General features: G+C 42.4%; 1 protein-coding gene across 3 annotated transcripts in view; it reads left to right on the top strand.

The window, feature by feature from the left end:
- The window catches only part of KLF12 (KLF transcription factor 12), a 239,365-nt gene extending 215,991 nt beyond the window's left edge, over positions 1–23,374 (top strand). For all 3 annotated transcript variants that reach the window (XM_081198571.1, XM_081198569.1, XM_081198570.1), the window contains one exon: positions 13,963–23,374. In XM_081198571.1, the coding sequence (XP_081054697.1) occupies positions 13,963–14,144 (182 nt within the window). In that variant the 3' untranslated portion in view covers positions 14,145–23,374. The remainder of the gene's footprint in view (positions 1–13,962) is intronic.
- The last annotated feature ends 769 nt before the right edge of the window (positions 23,375–24,143 follow it).

Raw genomic sequence — 24,143 nt, 5'->3', positions numbered from 1 at the left:
GTGCAAATGAATGCAGCATTCTGCTGAACATGCAGGTGTGATTGCAAGGGTGTGATCATAAAGCATCCACAAATGCACACACATGCATGCTGAAGAATGATTGCTCTGCTCTGTAGGTCTGACATAGTGCCCAGCTGGAAAAGATCCCAAATTGTTATTTCCACAACAGTGTGTTAGAGGGATGAAGAAAAGCAATCCTTCGATTGTGCTCGGTCTCCGAGTTGTTATGAAAAGATTTTCGGCAGTGACTGTTGGCTTTCTAAATAGTTGTGTGTGTGTTTATGTCTGCGTGTGTGCCACCTGGGAATGCTGATGATTTCATTATGTTCAAAGAATAAGATTTCCCCAAAGTCCAAATCACTGCTTAATACTGTGCCTTCTAGAACTTCAGCCCACATGCATTCCTAGAATAAGATTAAAAACCGGGCCCTACAGCTGCGTGGGGGCTGTGCAAAATATATACGTTAAAGATTTAAGGTCACTCAAAGTAGACAGATGTAAACTCCCTGTTCAGTTACCCATGGAGTTGATTTGTGGTAACATGAAATGCCATTTGGAAGTGTTTGCATCTACATAAACATGCAAACAGTTTCTCAGGGCTGAAGAAGTATGGTTTATAGGCACAAATCTCAAAACAACCACCCTGGGCCCGCCAAAAAATTCCAGGGGTAGTCAACCCTTGCAACTACCGCATTTTTCGCTCTATAAGACGCACCAGACCATAAGGCGCACCTATGTTTTGGAGGAGGAACACAAGAAAAAAAATATTCTGAATCCCAGAAGCCAGAACAGCAAGAGGGATCTGGCTTCTGGGATAGCCTCTTGCTGTTCTGGCTTCTGGGATAGCCGCACGAAGCCTCTTCAGGGCAGCGGGATGAAGGCTCCCCCTGCCCGGAAGAGGCTGTGCGCGGCTAAGCCAGAAGCAAGGACAGCAAGCGGGATCACTGCGCACCAATCCCTCTTGCTCTCCTGGCTTCAGCGAAAGTAACACCAAGCCTCTTGAACAAAGAGGCAGGAGCGCTCCCGCTGTGCTCAGGAGGCTTTGCGTGGCTATCGCTGAAGCCAGGAGAGCAAGAGGGATCGGTGCGCAGCAATCCCTCTTGCTCTCCTGGCTTCAGCGATAGCTGCGCAGCCTGCATTCGCTCCATAAGACGCACATACATTTCCCCATACCTTTTAGGAGGGGGAAAGTGCATCTTATAGAGCGAAAAATATGGTAAAGGTAAAGGTACCCCTGCCCGTACGGGCCAGTCTTGCTAGACTCTAGGGTTGTGCGCTCATCTCACTCTATAGGCCGGGAGCCAGCGCTGTCCGCAGACACTTCCGGGTCACGTGGCCAGCGTGACAAGCTGCATCTGGCGAGGCAGCGCAGCACACAGAACACCGTTTACCTTCCCGCTGGTAAGCGGTCCCTATTTATCTACTTGCACCCAGAGGTGCTTTCGAACTGCTAGGTTGGCAGGCGCTGGGACCGAACGACGGGAGCGCACCCCGCCGCGGGGATTCGAACCGCCGGCCATGCGATCGGCAAGTCCTAGGCGCTGAGGTTTTAGTGTGCCACAAAAAAATGCAAGGCATGAGGGAAGGCATGCCGGTTTATGCTACCATACTTCTACAGTGCTGCGTGCCTTGACATGGCTTTTCCAGAACATGGGAGAAAGCAACCGTGCTGCAGAGGAAGCATACAAGACAACAGGCCTCATTCTGCGCTGTACCCAGCCGCACAAACTCCCTGCTCCTCTCCCAAGACTTCCACAGACCCTCACTGTTTGTACCACTTGTGAAAACCACGCTATAGCTTGGCCACCAGTGGAATGCCCATTTTGTACTTCTGTATGAAAGAGCAACTTTCCAGAGGTCCTGAGACCAGCCCTGCAAGTTACCATGTATAACAAGGAGGAAGCTAATACTGGCTGATTTTTATGGTGCCTGAAAGCACCGTAACATTGCAGTCTTGTCTACTTTTTCCCAGAAGTAGGCCCTGCTGAACTCTGGAGGGCTGGCTTCCAAGTAAACATGTGTAGGATGGAGCTGTATTAATGTGAAGAGCCTTGGAAGGTCAGATGCTCAGATGCTTCTGGGAGGTTCATAAGCATGAAGGCAGAACCACCTCCATTTTTCACAGCATCTGGAATGCAGAGGTCCCATTGTGCCATTGTAGTTGTTGGTAGACCTTTAGGATAGCAGATCTCTGGATCTCTGGATCATCCAGTCAACCTTTCAACCTTTGCCCCATGGAAATCAATACTTCTGTTTCTGCCATAACGTTATGACTAACCAACTGCCAGAGCAATATGAATAATCTTCAGGTTGTAGATCACCCACAGATGACATGAAAACCAGTGATACCACTGGAAATACTCCATTTGCAGCAACATTAAGAAATACTTCCTAAAAAGTGAGTTCTTATAAAATCCAATCACGGGTTACAAAAGCATGCTTATGATTATGTTATAATTCCGTATCAGGCATTTTTAAATAGATTGGATCTCTGTTAAACCAAATAGCAACCATCTTTAGGCTCCTTTGGGAGAAATGGCGGGATATAAATTTAATAAAAATGAGGTGTTGTGGGTGAAACATAACAGTCCAGAGCAGAAGGCCCCATGAAACAGAGGCAAGTACCGTATTTTTCGCTCCATAAGACACACTTTTTTCCTCCTAAAAAGTAAGGGGAAATGTTTGTGCATCTTATGGAGTGAATGCGTGGTCCCTGGAGCCAAATTGCCCAGGGGTGAAAAGCAGATCATGCTTTTTTTTTTCTTAGAAAGAGGGAAGGGGGTGTTGAAACAAAGCCGCTTAGCAGCTGATCAGCAAGCGATCGGGAGATAAGGGACTCTAGCGATAAAGGAGGCTGCCACAGCATAAACCACAAAAATCAAACATCCACTGTTTCGTTCAGAATATTTTTTTATTGTTTTCCTCCTCTAAAACCACACCGTCTTATGGTCAGGTGTGTCTTATGGAGCGAAAAATACGATAATTCAAGGCCCCTTAATTGCAGGGAGACAAGGAGCTCTGGTTGTACGTCCTGGTAAGAAGTGAGACAATCTAGGCTCCAATTGCCACCCTTGCTGGTCACCACAGCGCTTTGTCTACAACATCTTTTTTCTGTCTTGGGTTTTGCAATATTGCCTTGAGCATGTTTTCTTCAAGTGATTTGCTCTAAAAGCGTTAACTGCTTTCTGTGTCCAGCATTTCAAACAGAGAAAAAGTTGAGAGGTATTAGCACTACAAAAAGTTGCGGTCTGTCTGGCCAGAGACCATAGCAGGACCGGAAAAATATGGTATCTCCTTCATATCCCCTCCAGCACTCAGGGCAGGACTCTTGTCTTTTGCAAGTCATTATGATGCTTTGGCCTTTGTGTGTTGAATGAGACAAATATTTGTGTAATGACGAACAGGGGGAAATAACTTTCGATCAAGGAATTTTTAGGTTTTTTTAGACAGCAGCTTCCTTGGGAAGGAAGGTGCTGCAATTGGAGAGATGTCAGTGTTTGTTTTAAGCGAGAACAATTATTTCAGCATGGGTAGCTTTCAAGGTAATCTCACAATAAGTAGAAATGGTCAGTCTTTTTCAACAGGAAACTCTCTGGATGTAGTTTGCTTGCATCCAAGCTGTAACCAAGGGGCTGTGGCCAAAGAAAGACGCTTGCAACTCTGTACCTGAGCAAACAGCCAGCTTGGCAGTTCTCCCTTAAGAATGGACTATGGACCCTTGGGTAGTAGAAAAAGGCTGTATAAACTTTGCATTGTTACCTAAGGGACATGTTTCACCGGCTTTAGAAGGCATAGCTATGCAAGAAGTAGAGGAAGTTGATTCTTAGCATTTTGTTTTCTGAGTTTCCTGTTTTCCTTTCCGGTTCTGTACTAAAACCTACGTTTCTATATCACTTGTCACTCGCGTGGATTAGAACGTGAATCCCTTTCCAGAATTGCCAAGATAATGGTGCTCCTTAAGACTATAGAAAAATTAGGTATGGGCTGAAAGAACTGGAACAGCAAGTGCTAAACTACACCGGAAATATAAAATGGTTTGTTGTTGTTTAGTCGTTTAGTCGTGTCCGACTCTTCGTGACCCCATGGACCAGAGCACACCAGGCACTCCTGTCTTCCACTGCCTCCCGTAGTTTGGTCAAACTCATGTTGGCAGCTTTGAGAACACTGCCCAACCATCTTGTCCTCTGTCGTCCCCTTCTCCTTGTGCCCTCCATCTTTCCCAACATCAGGGTCTTTTCCAGGGATTCTTCTCTTCTCGTGAGGTGGCCAAAGTATTAGAGCCTCAGCTTCAGGATCTGTCCGTGCAGTGAGCACTCAGGGCTGATTTCCTTAAGAATGGAGAGGTTTGATCTTCTTGTAGTCCATGGGACTCTCAAGAGTCTCCTCCAGCACCATAATTCCAAAGCATCAATTCTTCGGCAATCAGCCTTCTTTATGGTCCAGCTCTTACTTCCATACATCACTACTGGGAAAACCATAGCTTTTACTATACGGACCTATAAAATGGTAATACATGCTTATTTTCTCTTACCACCAAATTTACAAAATCCTCAGCACCTTACAAAACTTCAATTCCCAGGATTCTGAGTCGGAAGCCAGATCAGTTAAATTGGTACCATCCTCCCATAGATTTGTAGTGCAAATGTCCTAAATGATACACGGACTGGATTCACGATAAATCTATGAAACCTTCTCAGCATATCTTGTGATTCCCTCTTACAAGCTTCACTCCTGGCTCAGATTTTCATAATATACCTCCTGTATGCCCCTATTATGCCCAGAAATACACCTAGTTGGGACCAGAGAGAAGAATTGCTCAGACTCTGGGATGTCAGGAAAGCTATGCAAATTCCAAGAGCTGTGTTGCAGGACCTCCTGTGATGCTGCAAAGGATTCTGGGGCACATCTCTCAAGCCGGCCTCTTAGTCAATGAGTTCTTCGAACCATTGATTAGAACAGCCTTTGTCAACTTGGAGGGTACCAGGTTGATGAAGGTTGGATTAGAATCTCCTCCTTCAGGATCCTCACCACAACTTGGTGACCTTTGCCTCATTTTTTGACATTGTTTGCAGACAACAGCAGGCAATTTGTGAGGAAATAGGGGAAGGGTAACTTTAGAAGAGAACTTGGCCTGAACGTAGGAGTGACACATTAACCAACAGAAGAATAAGACGAGGGATATATATTCTTCCTTAAGTTTCCTGATTTATTATACATCATATCACAACTCGCCCAAAGTCCGTATGAGTCAGTGTTAGAACAAGGAAACTAATCCGTAGTTGCAATTTCTGGGACTTTGCCCCAAGTTGACCCGTAATGGATTATGAATAAGTTATTCTGTTCTTAGAACATATAGTTCCCATGTGTTTGCTCAATGTCAATGTGCTAATGAGAGCATTTATTTGCATAATTTGCTATTACGATGGTTCTACAAAGCTTACATTCAATAACTTCCCCCAAACAGGTAAAGATGATTCAGCCCATTCACTTATATTGCATACTTAAATCATACTGAATCAAAGTGCTCTCGTGAGACCAAGTGACTCAAGGCACACTCATTTCTGATCAGTTTGTGACTCAGTATATTCTGTCTGCTTTGATGCAGCTCAATATATGCACACTGTGGTGTGATAATCTACTTGGCTTTGCAACTGCAGGTAGGCATTAAATCCAAAATTGCTCTCCATGTGAGTATGGCTGCTTCAGGAAGCCACTGTCCTTTTATTGGTTTGCAGTGTCATAGCTGAAGTTGTCTGAACCATGTGAGAGTCCACATAACAATGAAACTTAACTTGCCATATACTTCCCTCATTTTCACACTTCAGATAAGGCCCAATTTGGCATCACCTTTGTGTTTTCATCTGGGTGGCAAGTGTATAATGAAGTGAAACATCATTGATTGCTGTTGCCCTGAAGAAGAAAATTTACACCTTGGTGCGGTTTTATTATTCATTCATTCATTTGTTGTATTTCTGAATCTCCCTTCCTCCCAAGGAAGTTCAGAGTGATGTACAATAAAATAAGGCTAAGGACCCACTTGACGGTTAAGTCCAGTCAAAGGCGTCTATGGGGTTGCAGCGCTCATCTCACTTTCAGGCCGAGGGAGCCAGTGTTTGTCCACAGACAGCTTTTTGGGTCATGTGGCCAGCATGACTAAACCACTTCTGGCACAACAGAACACCGTTATGGAAGCCAGAGCACATGGAAACGTGATTTACCTTCCCGCCACAGCTGTACCTATTTATCTACTTGCACTGGTAGGCTTTTGAACTGCTAGGTTGGCGGAAGCTGGGTCAGAGCAATGGGTGCTCACCCCATCGCACAGATTTGAACTGCCGACCTTCCAAACGGCAAGCCCAAGAGGCTTAGTGGTTTAGACCACAGCACCACCCACTCCTTACAAGAAAAATAAAATAAAGTAAAAACACAACACCATAAATAATGCAACAATAACCAAGACAACTATAAAATACCTGTGAGAATCAGAACCATCAAAACTGCTACTGTTAGGCATTAAAAACGACCTAACCTCACTTTATAAAAGCCTGAGTTTAAAAATTCTGCAGCTAACATCTAAGCATCAAGAAAACAAAGCTATCACAAAGGGGAAAGCATTCCAGAGTTAGATTGCTACCACCAAGAAGACTCTATGGCACATTCCCCGACTGCGAATTCTCATAAGAACCACCATCTTAACAACTGAGTTGGCTGGACTTGGAGGCGGTATTGCATATACTTGGCCCCGAGTCATTTAGGACCATATAGGCCATTACCAACATCTTGAACTGGTCCCTGTAGCACACAGTGCAGTGCAGTTAGAATCCATTATACAAGTTCTGGCTGCCCCAGTTTTCAGCTACAAAGAAAATATGAAGATGTGATTCCACATCACGGGGCTCAACTGAGTTCAACTGAGCTGGCTTGATGTCTCATTTGATACAGATATGATGATTAAATTTATTACCCACCCTTCATTCACAGGCCCCACGGTGGGCTGCAACAGTTTACAATTCAGCATTAAAAACAGAAATATCTAGCAGGCTATTCTTCTAATGTCCTCTCCTCTGCCATGCCAGCCCAGCACTAGATGAACTGTTGCTGTGTTTGGTGGCACTGCAGCAAGACTGGTACACTAGGACATGCTCAGGTATGTTCAGGTAGGGATGCTCATCCTAGTTATAACCTGAAGCAGCCTTTGTGTCCTTCATCGGGTCTCATGACAGACATTGGATCAATAGATGCCAAGTTTGAGGTACTTGATGAAATCCCTGCACTGAACAGGATACGCTGAGCTTCTTGTACCAGAACTTGATTGTAACCTGGAAGCATTCAGAAACTGAAATAACTATTGTCCTTTAAACTCACCCAGGCGGCTTCCATGGGCTTTTGGAAATTCTGCTGTCCAGTCACACATCTTTTCCACAGTGTAGCAGCTACGGATGCGCTATGGTCATGTAAAACTAGGACATGAAATGTTATAACTTGCAAGCTTGAAACGGCCACACTATTCAAATTCTAGGAAAGGGAATATTGTAATCTTGCTTGGGATACAGTTCATTTCTCCACCCCTTCAATTCTGGGGTAATAGGCAGATGTGTGTAAATGCCTGGACTGCATGTCTTGCTTTTTAAGGAGAAAGGGGAAATAAGAAAATACGTGTTTTTGACATGGAAAGAAAAAGAATAGGCATGTGCAAATGATAAATTGGTAATAAAATAATGTTTTGTGAATAAAATGAAAGCCTTCTTAAACGAAAATGGAGATAAAAGATTGAGCCACGGTTCAGCATCTCCCAGGCCACCAGCGTAACATGGGAAGGGGCCAGAGATCTTTCCTGGGAGCACCCCACCCATCAACAAAGGAGAATCAGCAGCTGTTCCCACTCTTTGTCCCACTCCATACACAGAATGCCAAAGCCCTGTTTGCATGTTCCCTCGGAGGTTATGTCAATTACAGCAATGTTTTCACATTAAATTAAAACACTTTTATTGTCCAAGTAATGTGTATTTTGGGCATAACCCAAAATGCAGTTAGTCACCTGCATAACTACTGGCTAAGTACTCTCGCCCCCCTCGCCAAGGGGATGGGAGCATAAATGGCATGAAAGATTTGCCTTTCAGATTTAATTTGGTAGTCAAGGTGGCCATGTACTTTAATTAGACTTTGTTGGGATTCCAGGTCATGCTTGAAGTATAATCATTCCCCCTTCCCACCCCCCTTTTGCTGTATCAGGTTATGGGTGTGGTGAACAATCATTTAACAACAGTAATTAATGGGGAGTTCAGCATGTGGGCATGTTCAAGGGTTGTTTGGGGAAAATGTTAAATATTTGTATTAAAAATAGCTGCTGAAAAATGACTAAGGTCTCCTTTGGGTTAGAGTCAAACTTGCAAATTATAGTTTATTATAGCTTACCCTCCGGCTGCCAACTATAACTATCTTTACCTAATCTTCAACTTTATCTGCTCAAAATGCATTGGAAAGTGGAGCTGAAGCCATCAATTGCTTTGGGGTGCAGTGTACTGGTGATTCAAGGAGCCAGAGAATGCCAATTTTCATTTTTGATCCAGCAAAACCAACGAAGGGGGTGGGTGGGAGCTAATTCTAAACTCAGCTAGTCCAATTTTCCCAGTGTGGTGTTCTAAGCTTGCTGTTAAGCTAGCCCTGTGAGTTTTTACGTCGCCCTGACCTGGTGTGGGAGACTCATGGAAGAGGTGGCAGATATTCCACTAACAGTAGCTACAAAGGTGGTTCTTGAGGCTACCTGTAGCAGTGAAAAGAGCAGAGGTTGAGGATCCACTTTGGTTCAGCAGGGTGGATCCATAAGTGGCCGACCCTCTGTGGGTTGGAGCATGTCTGCCTGCCTGCCAGCCTCCTGAAATCGTATGAAAATGATGGGTCTTGCGTTTGGTGATGAATTTTAACAGCAACAAATGCTGATCCTGTTGCAGAGGAACAATCAGGAGCACATGGAAAGCTATGGGCTTGCATTCAGTGGTGCTTAAATTTGGGGAGTGGGGTGGGACGGTGCGGGAGGAGAAATTAAATGCAGTTCGTATTGAAAGGAGAACCAACCCAATTTGCACTTTCTAAAACAGCACGAGAAATGAAAGACAGAGCCGTCCTATGGAATTAGCAATTCTCCTAATATTATTTTTTCGGTGCAATTCTCCAGGCAGGCAAGGGGTTCAAAAAATGCATATAATAGAGCAAAGTGTGCATAGAAATGCATATATCAGTGAAAACAGCATACAAAAATGTGTTTTATTAGCGGAAATTGCTCTGTAAAAATGTGTTTGTTAGGCAAAATTCAGAGAAAATTACACTAAAATGCTGATGGAGACTTTAGAAAATAGTAATTGCAGGCTGGTGTGGAAATGTGGAGAATTGAAGACTGGAGGACATGAAATGAACAGATCCGCCCATCACGAGCTGTGGGGTAAACTCTTAATGAGAGAACATGTAAACATATAGGCCACAATCCAGCACAGATGCAAGCACTCTGAATCCCATGTGTTGGAAACAAAAGCTCTGTTTTGGATTGTGGCCCTGAAATTGGGGGAGTGGGGGTAGAGAGAGAACAAAAGGTGAGGAGGAGCTCTTGGTGCTCAGAAGTAGTAATTTATTATTGCATGGAAACTCTTCTTTAGGGGCAAAAGGTCGTGCACATATTCTTAGTGCAGTACGCCAGCTAAAACAGCTCACTGGGAGAATGTCCTTTCAAAAGGATTTCTATTGAAAAGCATTGGGCAATTTATTTGTAATAATAAATTACTAGCGCTCAGCACTAGCTTGAGATTCTGCCTCTCCTTTTGTTCTCTTGGTTTCTGATGCCACCCCTCCCTTTTTCCACCATGAAAACAAAACAAGACTTGCCAGACAAGATGAATCCTCTTCCCTAAATGTTGAGCTTGCTTAAGAGTCAGGCCTTTGTGCTTAAATTGGAAGAATCTGACTGCCCATCATTGGAAACAGGATGCAAGGAGAAAGATGGACTGATCTAGATGGACTCTTCTTATGTTCTTAAGATACAAAATACAGTGGTGCCTCGCAAGACGAAAAGAATCCGTTCTGTGATTCTCTTTGTCTAGCGGTTTTTTCGTCTTGCGAAGCAAGCCCATTGAAGGATTAGCGGATTAGCGCTATTAGTGGCTTTTAGTGGCTTTTAGCGGCTTATCTGCTGATCGGGTCAGCTGATAAGCGGCTTAGCGGATTAGAAAAAGGGGGGGAAGGAAAAAACCAGCAGGAACTCGCAAGACATTGTCGTCTTGCGAAGCAAGCCCATAGGAAATTCGTTTTGCGAAGCACCTCCAAAACGGAAAACTCTTTCGTCTAGCGAGTTTTCCGTCTTGCGAGGCATTCGTCTTGCGGGGCACCACTGTATGTAGATTATAGCAGTCTTCTCAAACCTGGTGCTTTTCAGATGTCTCCAGCTCCCATCATCTCTGAACATTGTCTAGGGCTGGTGGTAGTTTGAGTCCAACAACGTCTGAAGATCACCAGGCTGGATTAGATAGAAGGATGGGACTTGGGGAGACCGTGTGCTCAGTGAGAAACAAGACTCTACTAATGCCTTCCAGTGTTGTGTGCCAATTTAAGAAAAGCAATGGGATGATTGACACGCAAGAGGAACAGTGGTGACTTTCTTATTTTCCTTCCATATATTGGCGAATGAAGGGAGAACAGGGCATGAGCAAATGTTTCCCTAGCTTCATAACAGATTAGCGGGTCCTTGACATTTTTATTCCTAGCTTAAGAACAAATGGGTGGGCAATTGTTATTTAAATATATTAAGTCTACTCTTTGGGAGTAGAAAAGGGTTAAACCCTACACAAATCCAGAGTGGAGTCCTAAGATGGATGGCGCCTTGCATGCCTTCTTCTGGCAACTCCTGTAGCCAAGCTGGTGCTAAACACATTGCTTTCCTTTGGAGCACATTAGTGAGGCCAAGAAGGGGTCTCATCATCTGGGCGGCCCAGGACCTCCAGCCCAGGTTTGCACGCCAAGGAGTTCACTTGCTGCTAACACAGCAGTTGGACTTCACCCTTGGAGGCACACTCCATCGTCTCTCGAGACAAACAGATGTCAACAACAATTCCCAGTGAATTGTGTTGATGCACTCATGTCCAGCTTGCAGGCTTTGCACAGGTCGCTCTCAGAACAGGACTAGGTGGACCACTGGCCTCATCAAGCAGCTTCTTGTTATTTTCCGAATGAATAATTGTAATTTAAACCTCTCAGATGACCTGTTTTCTTCATTTCCTTATAGACCTATGTCACTTCCTCTGTAGTTGCCAGATTTCTGGCTATGGACCGTCTTCCAAGTCAGAGGAGATATATTGGTGTGCGGGTATGGGATTGCTAGCCAGCTGTTTGTGGCGAGAGCATGTCATACTGCATTTCAATGCATGCTGTCTTTAGCAATTGCCAGGCCATCTGTCGCTCGGTTCGTGCCCATATACCAGCTGCCAAATTCCTGGGGCCCAATAACGTGACCATCTAGATATGAATAAAAATATTTCAACTGTCTGTTAGCATTTGGCATTTGTCTTGAGGGTGGGATACACTGCAATGCCACAGCCTTCACTGTTGTTGCTGTGAACATGTGAACATTTCAATCTAGGATAACACTACTAAACCAGGTGAAACAACTGTTCTTCTTCCATTGCTTCAGTTGGGCAATGCCAAGGGTAGAAATCCTCTTGGCTACAATAATCTGGTAGCTCTGAAGAAATGTGGATTATCAAGTTGTTGCCAGCCCAGCTTCTTTTGGGTTTAAGCCAGAGGGTCATAGAATCATAGAATTGTAGGGTTGGAAGGGACCCTGAGGGTCATTTAGTCCAACCCACTAAAATGCAGGAATCTCAACTAAAGCATCCATGACAGATGGCCATCCAACCTCTACTTAAAAACTGCCAATGAAGGAAAGTCCACAACTCTTACTGTCAGAAAGTTCTTCCTGATGTTTATTTTTTTTATATAAAATATTTATTAAGACTTTACACAAAACATACAAAAAAGAAAAAAGCTAACAAGAAAATTACCAAAAAAGACCTAAAAAAACCGATCGTTGAAAAAATAATAAAAAAGAGAAAAAAGAAAGAACAATATCTTAAAAAGAAATAATCCATTTTTCAATATCTTTAAGTTCATTTGCTTATTTCCTTGACCTCCTCACACCTCCCCTTTTGTATTCCCGTTAACAAAGTCCTTTCAGCAAATCCTTACCCTCTTTCATTTATCTTTACTCTATAATCTTAACCTATTATAACTATATATTTTCACCCAAATAACTATCTATATTTACATATTCTTATTAGCTTTGATACCAAAACCACTTATTTTCAATCCAACATCATTTTAACATTCATTAATTTTACAGTATTTCTGTAGATAATCTTTAAATTTCTTCCAGTCTTCTTCCACCATTTCTTCTCCCTGGTCTCGGATTCTGCCAGTCATTTCTGCCAGTTCCATATAGTCCATCATCTTCATCTGCCATTCTTCCAGAGTGGGTAAATCTTGTGTCTTCCAATACTTTGCAATAAGTATTCTCGCTGCTGTTGTAGCATACATGAAAAAAGTTCTAGGAAGTTCTTCCTGATGTTTAATCAGAATCTCGTTTCTTGTACCTTGAAGCCATTGGTTCAGGTCACTAGAGCAGAAGAAAACAATCTCTCTCCATCTTCAGTGTGACAGCCCTTAAGGTATTAGAAGATGGCTATCCTCTCAGTCTCCTCTTTTCCGAGCTAAACTTACGCAGCTCCTTCAACCATTCCTCATAAGGCTTGTTTTCAAGATTCTTGGTCATCTTGGTTGCCCTCCTCTGCACATGTTCCAGCTTTTCAGTATCCATCTTTTGGCTCCCAGAACTAGGCATAGTACTCCATGACCAAGACAGAACAGAGCCAGACAATTACTTCCTTTGACGTGGACATTATACTTCTGTTGAAGCAGCCTAGAAGAGCATTAGCCACTTTTTGCTGCTGCATCCCACTGTGGACTCACGTTAAGCTTGTGGTCCACCAAGACCTCTAAATCCTTTTCACATGTACTACTGGCTAGCCAGGTGAAAGGGGGTTATTTGAGGGTGGGGCTTGTTGGATTGCTGTTGTTTTTATGTTGATTATGCATTTTGTGGTTTTATATTTTGATTTTTTAGGGATTTGTTTAGGGAAGCTTTTAATGTTTGATGTATCACAGTATTTTAATATTCTTTTGGAAGCCGCCCAGAGTGGCTGGGGAAGCCCAGCCAGATGAGCGGGGTATAAATAAATTAATAATAATAATAATAATAATAATAATAATAATAATAATAATAATAATAATAATAATAATAATAATAATAATAATTGTTGTTGTTGTTGTTGTTGTTGTTGTTGTTGTTGTTGTTGTTATTTTATTCTGTGAACCGCCTTGAGAGCTGCAGGTATAGGATGGTATATAAATTAAATTCATCATCATCATCATCAAGGAGCAACGATAGGTCAGACCAGTACCCAAGCTTAAAACAAAAGCCTTTGTTAGGGGCCAGGGGTAAAATGTGGCCAATTGCTGTAAACCAGGCGTGACTTGGACTACAACTCCCAGCATCCTTGGCCATTGGCTTTGCTGCTTGGGGCTGCTGGGAGTTGGAGTCCAGTGACATCCGGCAGGCAGCAAGCTCCCCATCCTTGGTGTAAAGAGTCTTCCTTGCTGGAATGACCAATTGCCTTTGGCCTGAGTTATGTAGTAGTGACATCTGACACCATCACCACCCAGAAATTCCAGTTCAAGGCCATTGCAGGCTTGAATCCGGACAGTTTAGAGACTAGATGATATCCGTTCTCGCAAGGTATGGCAGGTAAGTGATTTGCAATGTTGCATGAGACCAAGTCTCTCTCTTTGATCTGCCTTTCCTAGACTAAGCTTGCCAAGGTTTCTGAACCCAGTATGACGTTTCCTTTCCCCCTTGTCTCCTAGGAGAGAAACCATACAAGTGCACCTGGGAGGGCTGCACCTGGAAGTTTGCCCGTTCAGACGAACTGACGAGGCACTACCGCAAACACACGGGAGTCAAGCCCTTCAAGTGCGCAGACTGTGATAGAAGCTTTTCTCGTTCGGATCACTTGGCGTTGCACCGCCGAAGGCACATGCTTGTCTGAAAAAGGCTACATTCTCCCCTCTCCCCACCAAAAAAAAAAAAAAGGAAGTACCAAGAGCTGGGTCTCTTTTAACTACAGCGAATTCAGCAGGGCTGAATCCCGTTTTGATGGCGTTAGCACAAAAGGGGGCGTTCCACGTTGTCCCATATACACAAAGAAGCAGGAAGTGTAGTGCCACTGTTATGTCTCCCATCTGAAGTCGGCTTTTTTCCAGCATGGGCAAAGTTATCACCTTCAGCTGGGAGATGATAGCCTGGATGTGACAAGAGTGGGCATTATTTTCTAACCATGTCCTTTTAAAAGTATTTATGGCTTGTACCTTTTCTCACACTTTTTTTTTCCTGCTGAAGAATTATTGCTATCACAAAAACCGGATATCATAAACATTTGGAAAGAACAAGCCTCCTGGATCTCCTCTTCACCTGTTTCTCCTTCTGCCACCGCCGCCTTTTTTTAAAGATTATTATCGAAACACGGCAGAATATCACCACGCCTGATTGTTGAGTGATCAACAATCTACGAAGCCAGCTCTAGCGAGTGGAAAGAGGAGGGATACAAGCGAATCTCCTTGAAGCGAAAGGATTCCTCAGCACACTTATGCAATAAAGATGGCGGTATTTTACATATTTACCCCTCTGTCATCATGCCAGACTCTAGAAGCCACTATTTTTTTTAAATCCTTATTTAAAGTAAATCTCTGTTTTTGTTAGAATCTATAAAACAGGCACCAGTAACATTTCAGTGTGAAATAACCCTCTCTACATCTGTTTGCTTAATTTATAACAGGAAGAGACCATTAAAATGTAACATCCTGGCTGCACAGTAGAAAAAAAAGTTCGACCCACCATCCCTAAACCAACACATTAACCCCTTGCATATTTACTTGAAAGTGAGTAATGTTCAAACATACATGTACGTTGCTTTGTCTCTCATTTCTTCCCTAATCTGCAGGTTTTGACTCCTTAACTGAATGTGTGAACTGATTCCATTGCACAACATTGCGGGATGGGATGGGATAAAACCTTCGGATCTGTACTGCTTGATCTGCAATGCTCATTCACACATGCAGGTCGAGTCGATTCTACAACCACCATGCTGAATGCACATGTGTGAAGCAGCCTTCCGACTTGCTTGAAGAATTTACTTTCAGTGTAAATGTGCTTAGAGCTCCAGCCTCTAAGAATAGCTGTTTCTGAAAGGGAATTGAATGCGTCAACATCAATGGCAGGAGTAGTCAGGAAGAAGCTACTTTAAGTGAGGTCTCCAAACACTTGCTGTTTCCTAAACATAGAACCTCAGTCCAGAAAATGTCGCTGTGAGCAAGTCTTATTAAAAGCAACGGCTAGTCAGGGTAAGTCTTCTGTTGGTTTCGGCAAAACTTAGTCATGACGAAGTTGTGCTGGGTTGAGGCAGAGTGGGTAGGCATTCCAAAAATGTCTGGAGAATGACTATCTGGAGCCAAATATCTGCTCCATGTATGTCAAGGAGCAGTTTTGACAGGTGGGATTCACTGATTCTAGTAACATTTTCTGCTGGAAGAAAGTAGCTCTCGTGGGCAGATTTTGCCTGAAAGTTCCCTGAGAAACTATAGGCCAACCATCTCTCTTGCTCTGATCGTGTTGCTCGAATGATGGTAAAAACTTCCCCTAGCCCCTGTTTATAATAGATGAGACAGGCTGCAAAAACAAAACAAAAAAGGCAGAAAGAAAATGAAGCATTGAGCAGGCCACAAAGCCTGACTTCTCTCAGACTGGCTTAAAATATTCTTAAAGATGATAATGATGGTTATTATTAATTTCATTTCTATACTGCTTTAAAAATTTCAAGAAAGAAAAAAATCAAAGCAGTTTACAACCTACATTAAAAGGTCAGCAAAAACAATCCAGAATAAAATGTAAGTGGAGAAAGTTAAGTACACATTCAAGGCAACATGAATGGGAAACTAAAGTCTAGTCCTAAAGATTTCAAAAGAAAACATTGCTAGATGAAGTCAAATGTAAGACGCACATTCAAAACAGAGAATAAAATGTGATAAGTATAGAACATACCAGATGCTGTTATTGATAACATACCAAGAAGCGTGGGGAGCCTACAGTTGCCCCTATCACAGCAGCAATACATGCATTTAGTGCCTGCCTCCTGATTTTTAGCCGAAAGGACCATCGGAAGTGGGCTTAGTAGGAGACAAATGGGACCACACTGTATGTCTCCTTTTTCGAAAGGGCCGGTCTTAATTCCCTCACTGGCACACAGCTTATCAGTCTTTGGCTGGAGAAGTTTGGTAGTTCGGGGATAGGAACATGTGACTAGAAGGTGGATAAGCATAATTGTAAATCATAATAAGTAAGCTTCTACGAATTGGCTTTCTAGATAGCAGCCTATATGAAGAATTTAAATCTGACCATTAAAACAAAGGGAGATTCAGGGAGTTTCCTGGAGAGAACTATGCTTGCTCACTTATTTATAATGGCTTTCTTAAGAATTAGCCATACCACAGCTCTGGGTCACCTCAGATGTCTAAAATACTCAGCTGGCAATGGGATGTGTCATATATCCTAACATCTGTGAGTTGTTTCTTGAGGATGAAATTATCGCCAAAAGGAGAGAATCGAAGGACACAATCCACCAGCTCTGTCCCTCACCCAAGCCCACAGAAATTGCACACATTTTATACAAGTGTGTGCAAGTTATACCAAGCAGGGTACATAGAGAGTGCAAATTCCGTAGGTCTATCTGCAGGAGCCAAGCAAACTGAGACACTTCCAAGTTCCATGGGCTTCCATGAGAATTAAGCATGTACTTAACACCCCTATTCACATTAAGTAGGATTATAATTGTTTAACTGTGTTTGGATCATTCCCAAGAAGTCGCTCTTAGTGCAGGATAAATCAGCCAACCCTTCACTATATCACCCGGAGAACAAAATTCAGCATGACACAATGTTCAGAGAATGGGGGGAATTCCTAGGTGAGCTTCCCCAACCCCCTGTCATTTCAAAAAGCAGTTTTGACTTGGTTAGCGTAACCTGAATATGACAAGAGATGGGCGACTTTTTGTATTTTAGCTTTTCCTAACTGATGCCTAAATAAAGATAAAGAGGTTCTCATTGTGCAATGGTAGTCCAATACATACTGGGGCTTCCCATTCCCTTCTGTGAGAAGGGAGACCATTGATGTGGGCAACGATCTGAAAACGCTTCCCTCTGCGCTTGTGCAGCTCTGGGTGGAGACAAAACAAATTTATCAACATTTGGCATAACATTTAGCTAGGAATCTGCTAACTTAGCCTCATTGTGTCACACTGTGAAGGAGCTTCTGTTTATTCACGGCTTATAAATGGGAAGAGATTTTTTAAGAATGAAATTGGTCTGTTTTGAGCCACGTTAATCAGTAGGCAAGAGAACTGGCTTCCCCAAAGGAAGTGTGGAGAAGCTTTTGTTTTTAGCACTACTGTTAAAAGTAGCTTGCCATCAGAGAAAAAGGTCCGTTAGGATTGAAGAAGTTACATAAAGGCATCTCTTCTCTGTTTATTTGTTTGTTGAAACAGAAAGGGGGAGGGTTCTCTCTCTTTTCCAAATATGCTGCAGTAATGCATTCTTCTCCTTAAAATTGTGCCATGTAAACGATACATGCAGAAGAGCTCCCCTGTTAAGATGGTGATGGTATTGTGCCCTGCCTTATGCAGCCATAGCCCACTCAAACTCATGCAGAAATCCATAGAATCCATATCAAGGTGGTTGGAATCTGACAATATTTTCACTAAACAGCAACCAGGTTGAGTTTCCTTTCGGTGAATCCAATGCAGCCAAGTCTCGTTCTTCTGATAGAAGAATTGAAGCAACACTGAACCAATAGAAACCAAACGGAAACAGAAAAGATTGCTTAAATGTTAACTGATCAATGCACTCACAGAGCCAAGGGTCTAATGCACATAGAAGGCGGCGCAATGTGATGTGGGTTCTTCTGTGCAGCACATTGTTTCACTCTTAGTCCCAATTCATGTACTCGTTTCCTCCTGATATTCATGGTGGGAGGGGGCATGTATGTGCCCACCTTTGTGTGTTTTAGGCACTACGCCCAGTGAGTGTGTGAACTGGCCTTTCGCTAGCACGGTCCACATCATTTCCTGGCCAGCCTCACACCTGATGCTCTTTGGTTGTAAACTGCAAGCATCCTACCTAAACCAGCCCCGCATATAATGAACACAGTACGTTGCAAATATGGAGTTCCTGAGCATATCACCATCTCCTCCAACTCATTTGTTTGAAAAGATGTAGCAAGTGATCCCTTTAGAGAGCAGCCTTTTGCAATATGAGTTCACACACGGAATTCAGATGCAGTTGCTCCTTGTGTCCTCCTCTGTTGATTTTATTCACTTGGATGAAATCATCTTATTTAGATTAAGGTTGAGTGACTGGTGTTGCTAGAGATGCCAGATTGATATTCCCATTTTGGGAGCTTTCCTTGTTGAGATTTATCCATTCAGGAGAAGTTCTTGTATGTCATGCCTTCCCAAAGCCGTATTGAAGCAAATATATCTTTGCAAATACCGGTATATCTTTGCAAATATATCTTTGTACGAGGGTGTCTTTGATAATTGATAAATTCTTGCACAATAAATAAAACTCATGAGCCCTTTCAGGATTTTTTTGGGGGGGTGGAAATAAATACATCAAAATAAATATTAGTGTATAATTATATTTAAAACATTGATTTGTTCGCTCTTTTCACATAGAAAATGATGTTCGCTAAGCATAAGCAACCGTCAGTGCCCTTCTGCCCCCATGAACTTCCCTACATGTCCCCACACAAGTGCATATGGCTAATTGTGCGCATGTGTGTGATCTGAACTAAGATCTAGTATTGCTTTCAAGAATTTTAAAAAAAGAGACAGAGTTGGAAATAGCTTTTCTTTAGGCTAAAATAATTTTACCTTATTAGGAAACCAGCTTGTATTACTGTATTATGCCTTTGCCTGTGTTTTATAGATGAAGATGTATAAAGTTAAAACTGCTATATTTTCACAGTTTCATTTTAAAAAAAATATCCGTAACCGTGCAATGTGTACTCAACCAATCATGCCCATTGGTACTTTTAAATATGCTGACATTAAACCGATTGCAGTACCAACACCGTTTTTTAGTATGGACCTCAATTATATGGATACTGCTTCTTTACAACAAAGAAAGAAAGAAAATAGAATTGAAGGTATTTTACTGTACTTGTAACAGTTTCAATATTCTGTAATATATTATGTGATAGTGAAGAAGTATTTTCAAGCTCACAGTTTTTCACAGGATGTAAATAATTGAAATGAAGGATGGTTTTTGAAACAAGCTTTTAGTTGTCATCACCAAAAAAAAAAAAAGTGCTCAGAAAATGCATTGTAAAGCTTTCATAATGCAATTAACAATTTTAAGAGGTGGGAAAGAATGTTCCAGTTTGTCAAAGCATGTTCCTGTTGTATCATGTACACTTGGCTTTGTATTACCTGAGGTTGTGTCACTAGACAGTGGAGTCACTTTGAATTTCTGCAAGCTAGAGTGGGGGGAAGCAAAACGAAATTATCAATGGCCAGAATCCAAATAACCGAGTTCCATTTGCCCAATGTGTTCCATTTTGGGTTCCTCAACCAGCAGCGCGGCCCTGCTGCATGCTAAACCACGTTTGAAACTGGCACGTGTATCCCTAACAATCCGTAATATGGCATGGAAAGATGGGTGGGGGTGGTCTACAGTTCAAAGAAAATAACTAAAAATAAGGTTGGTTTTTAAAAAAAAATACTGTACAAGCCCTTGCATAATGTCGACTTAATGTCGTTCTTTGGAACTTGGCCTTCACCTGCAGGATTTTCTGATTATTCTTCCCAATAGTAACCTTTTAAGCTTTTAGCAGGGAAAATGAATAATCTAGACTTTCAGACAGAGGGCACTTCACAGCTTACTACTTTCAGTTAAGTGGAGTAACAACAGCAGTCTGTTTACAGGGTGGCCAAATATGGGTGTCTTCACTCTGGTGACGCCTGTTCAGAAGCCAGTGCACATGATGGCTTTGACATGATGGCCAGAAAGAGAGAAAGATACTCTCCCTGCAATTAATACACTATATAGAGGAGCCTATTTTTCTAGCCTGGAAAGCAGAAGTAGTAATGTGTGATCTGGCCTCTAGGGCCAATTAACGTGAGACTTGGATTTGTTGCGAGATAACGGCCCCTAGTTTGTGATCAGCTCCCTGCTGGTGGCAGGGTGAAGATCTCGCATACAAGAAGGCATTTTTATTGTTTAATATGGTGGACTTTTCATTAATTGTTATTCTTCTGGTTTTCCTCCTGTTAACTCTTCAGAAGAATGCCTCTGTCCCGCGAAAAGAGGCAGTCATTCTTACCTGATTCCAGCAGAATTTAACCTTTCAGATATATTTGCAGATCTAAAAAGATTCTGAGTCGGTTTGCACGCTTAAGCAAGCATCCTAGGGCATCCCCTGGTCTCATTATTCATCCTTCATAAAAAAAAGAACAAGGACATAAATCCGTTTGCAGACAATCCCAAGCACGAGGCATTTGGGTGCTGGGGGGAAGCTGTGAACCCAGTCCATTGCCTGCCACAGAAAGTCCTCAACAGGTCAATGTCCAAAGTAAGAATATTATAAGGATCAGATACATTTTTGTAAGAATCTCTACAAATAAATCTCCAGAGGTGAAACAATTTGAAAAGTGCCTGTCTGTGAACATTAGGGAAGATGGGGAAGTTCCCTATTCTTTTTACATAGCAATAAACTGTAATTGAATTGTTATACAATTCTGGTTTCAATGGGGGGGGGCGGGCAGGGAGGTTACACTGGGTTCATTCGAATGCAACACAGCGAATCACAAAGTGCCATTTGTCTACTCTCTTCAGTTTTCAATTTACCTATTCTGTCCAATGTCGATGGGATTTCCCATTGCCCAGAAGGAGGAAATAAATTTACAAGTGACTTAGAAAAAGTTCCATGGTAGCATGAAGTCAATCTGTTGTAGATGTATAGCATTTCTATTCTTTCCCAAATCCTGCCACCAATAGTTTTGGGAGTGTTGCCTAATAATTCCAACCATGGACATCACTGCTAAAATGAAGTCCATAAAAATTTTCTACTTCATGTCCAGCCACATATTTTACACCACATTGGCAGCTGATGTGCAGTCGGATTTTCCTTACTACCCAGTAAGCTGATGCAGGATGATCAAGCTGCACAGGCTCTTTTGATTAAAAGACGTGAGACTTAATGCCTCCCTTTTAACTCGCTGAACAATACCCTTTTTCTAACATTTCAGAAATAACCCTAGAACTGCAATAAATGTCACAGCGAGTGGGTCAGCAGGGCTTTTCAATTTTTAAAGAACTGGGTTTTGTCTTAGAACTAGCAAGAAGGTAATAGAATGCTCTCTTGACAACTTTGAGAGGTATTGAAATAATTTTCAACAATCCCTGATTGATACTTTAGTCTTACAACACATGATCAACGCAGGCTTTAAAAAACACCCATTTTAAAAATATATTTGACTCATTGTTTAATTTATATTTGCCATGCAAAGCGTTTAATGATCACCCCTTAATTAATTTCAGCCTCTGATTTGTTTGCACGAACGAGGGTTAATCAGAGAGGGGAAGTAAATGCACAGAAGCAAAGAGCCTGAATCACTTGTAGCCCTCAGTTTTCTTCACTTTTCTCTCAGTATACAACAGCATTTCCCCTTTCCTGGAGGAATCAGCAGTGGAGGCAATTCAGAAATATGTATACGTATAGGTACTTGGAGGAATACTGCACAGGAAGCTTCCTTGCGCAGTCATTATTGAAATGAATGGGAAGACAAAACAGATTGTGACCAGGAGAAAAAAAAGCTTGTGAAAGGGACACCCTACTTGTCCATAAATCTAAGTTAACAATCCTTGACCTTCCACTGGCTTGGAAACGAGTCCACAAGCCATGTAACGGGCCCATCAGTCTGAACACAGCCTACCAGACCCCATTCCATGCTTGTTTTTTGCTGCCTGCATGAGACCTCAAAAACAGGGCAGGGAAGTTAAGCACAGAGGTCATGACGTAGACAGCGGGTCACAAGTTGTGCAGGCCTGCCCTTTGGCATTATTCCTGCATGGTATAACTGAATTACTATTTTGCTGCTCCTCTCTTTAAAATAGGAATACTATCCAAAACATCCCTTTAAGGCTTCTCTGCTGCTTGCTACCATGAGGAGGGGAGGCAAATGGTATTACCAATGACAGGCCAAAAGCACGTGTGGGGAATCTTTGGCCGGCCATATGTTGCTGTCCCATCAGCCCCAACAAGCATGACCGATGGCCAGGGATGCGGGGATTCGCCATTCATTGTTTCCCCACATATGCTTTAGATGCATTATCTGGTCTAATGAATCGTTCAAATGCTGGCCAATTTGTGTTTGCTGGTTCCTGTTGAAAGGGGAGGTCAACTGGTGCTTTGAGGATGAGGGGAAGAGGACAGGTTGTTAACTAATGGCGGATCCTCATGAAGCAATATGCTAGCGTTCATGCCCTCTCTGCAAACTAGAGGGGTAGCTTCATCCCAGGGTGTAGCAGTAGAGCAGTATTCAGTTCTCTTCCCTGATCGAATACGGCAGCCATTAGCCAGTGAGCCGAGTATCCATACACCCCAAAGTATTAAGTACACCAGTGCTAGTGAGCAAAACCGTAGTTCCTTAATTTTTTCTTCATTACGTTTCAAATGGTTTTAAGTGCAAACATGTTTCTTTCTCTTTCTTTTTATTTAAAGGCATTTACTTTCCCAGTAGTTTCCTTCCTGTGCGTTTAATATGCTACATAGCGGTTAAGCAACGCCTATGTTATCAGTTGGTTAATGATTATGTATGTGTTGTTCTTGTATTTATGTATAGTGTATGTATTGTAAATATACTCAGAGCTTTTCCTCTTCTTTACTGTAAAAGGGTGGTTTCTTTTCTTGTTCTGTTCGCCCGATGATCATTGTGAAGGGAGTTCCCCCTAAAGAAACCCCATCAGAGGACAATTATTTCATGAACAAGTGTTAACGTTTTTAATGTTGTCTCAGACATATTTCTGTTGGTGCATTGCTTTTATGTATTCAACTTTCCTATGAATTGAGCTGTGAATTGAAATAGAGTTTAAACCTTTAAATGTATGCATTGGTATAAATATCTGAGTGGAGGCATGAAGGATAAATAAAGCATTTTGTATGGAACAACCCCCACCCCAACCCCTTATTATTACTCTGGATTGCTCGGGACTTACTCAATATGGAAGTTTTTGTCACAAAACCTTTGCCACAAATAGGGTGGAGTTATTTTGTTTTTTTAAAATAGATTTTCTTCTTTGAAGAAACAAGTGTGTGTGGTTTTGGATCTTGGTGGCTGTGGAGATTATACATCATTGTTATGCAGTGAGAGTAGATATAAAAGGGAGACAGTTTCCATTAGGCCAAAAATCTACTGCTGTGACTCTTGACTCCCTAGTGCCCTCAGCCCACTGTTCCAAGTGGCTGAATCTTTGAACTACCATTTAAATTCTTGCAATCCCCCTGATGTAACAATGCTCCGAAACGCTGTGGAAAAGTTAACTGGAAACCTCCACTGCGGACAGCCATTTAGGCCTTGCACAGTGACACAGAGCAACGTTACATCAGGGGCACTGTGGGAAATATAAACAATATGTCCGTAGTGTGAGATCCACAGATGGTAGGAAGCAGCCCCACAGAGAGCAATCTGCTGATGGGCATCTCAAACAGACCTGGTTCCAAAGTTGTGCATGAAAAGACTCCACAGACACAAACCAGCAATAACCACAACAACATTTACATTAAAGCCAGCATAAAACAGAACACAGAAAACATCTAAAACACATCTAAAAGGCAGAGTTAAAACAACCCACCCACCAAAAAAGGCTACAGATAACTAAAAACCAAAGACGTGCCAGAAGAGAAATGTTTTAGCCTGGCACCTAAATATATGTAATGA

Source organism: Podarcis bocagei (genome assembly GCF_964188305.1).
Source record: "Podarcis bocagei genome assembly, chromosome: 6".
In the NCBI taxonomy this organism is placed as follows: domain Eukaryota; kingdom Metazoa; phylum Chordata; class Lepidosauria; order Squamata; family Lacertidae; genus Podarcis; species Podarcis bocagei.
Note: the sequence above shows the minus strand (reverse complement) of the source record. Positions and strands in the feature narration are given on the sequence as shown.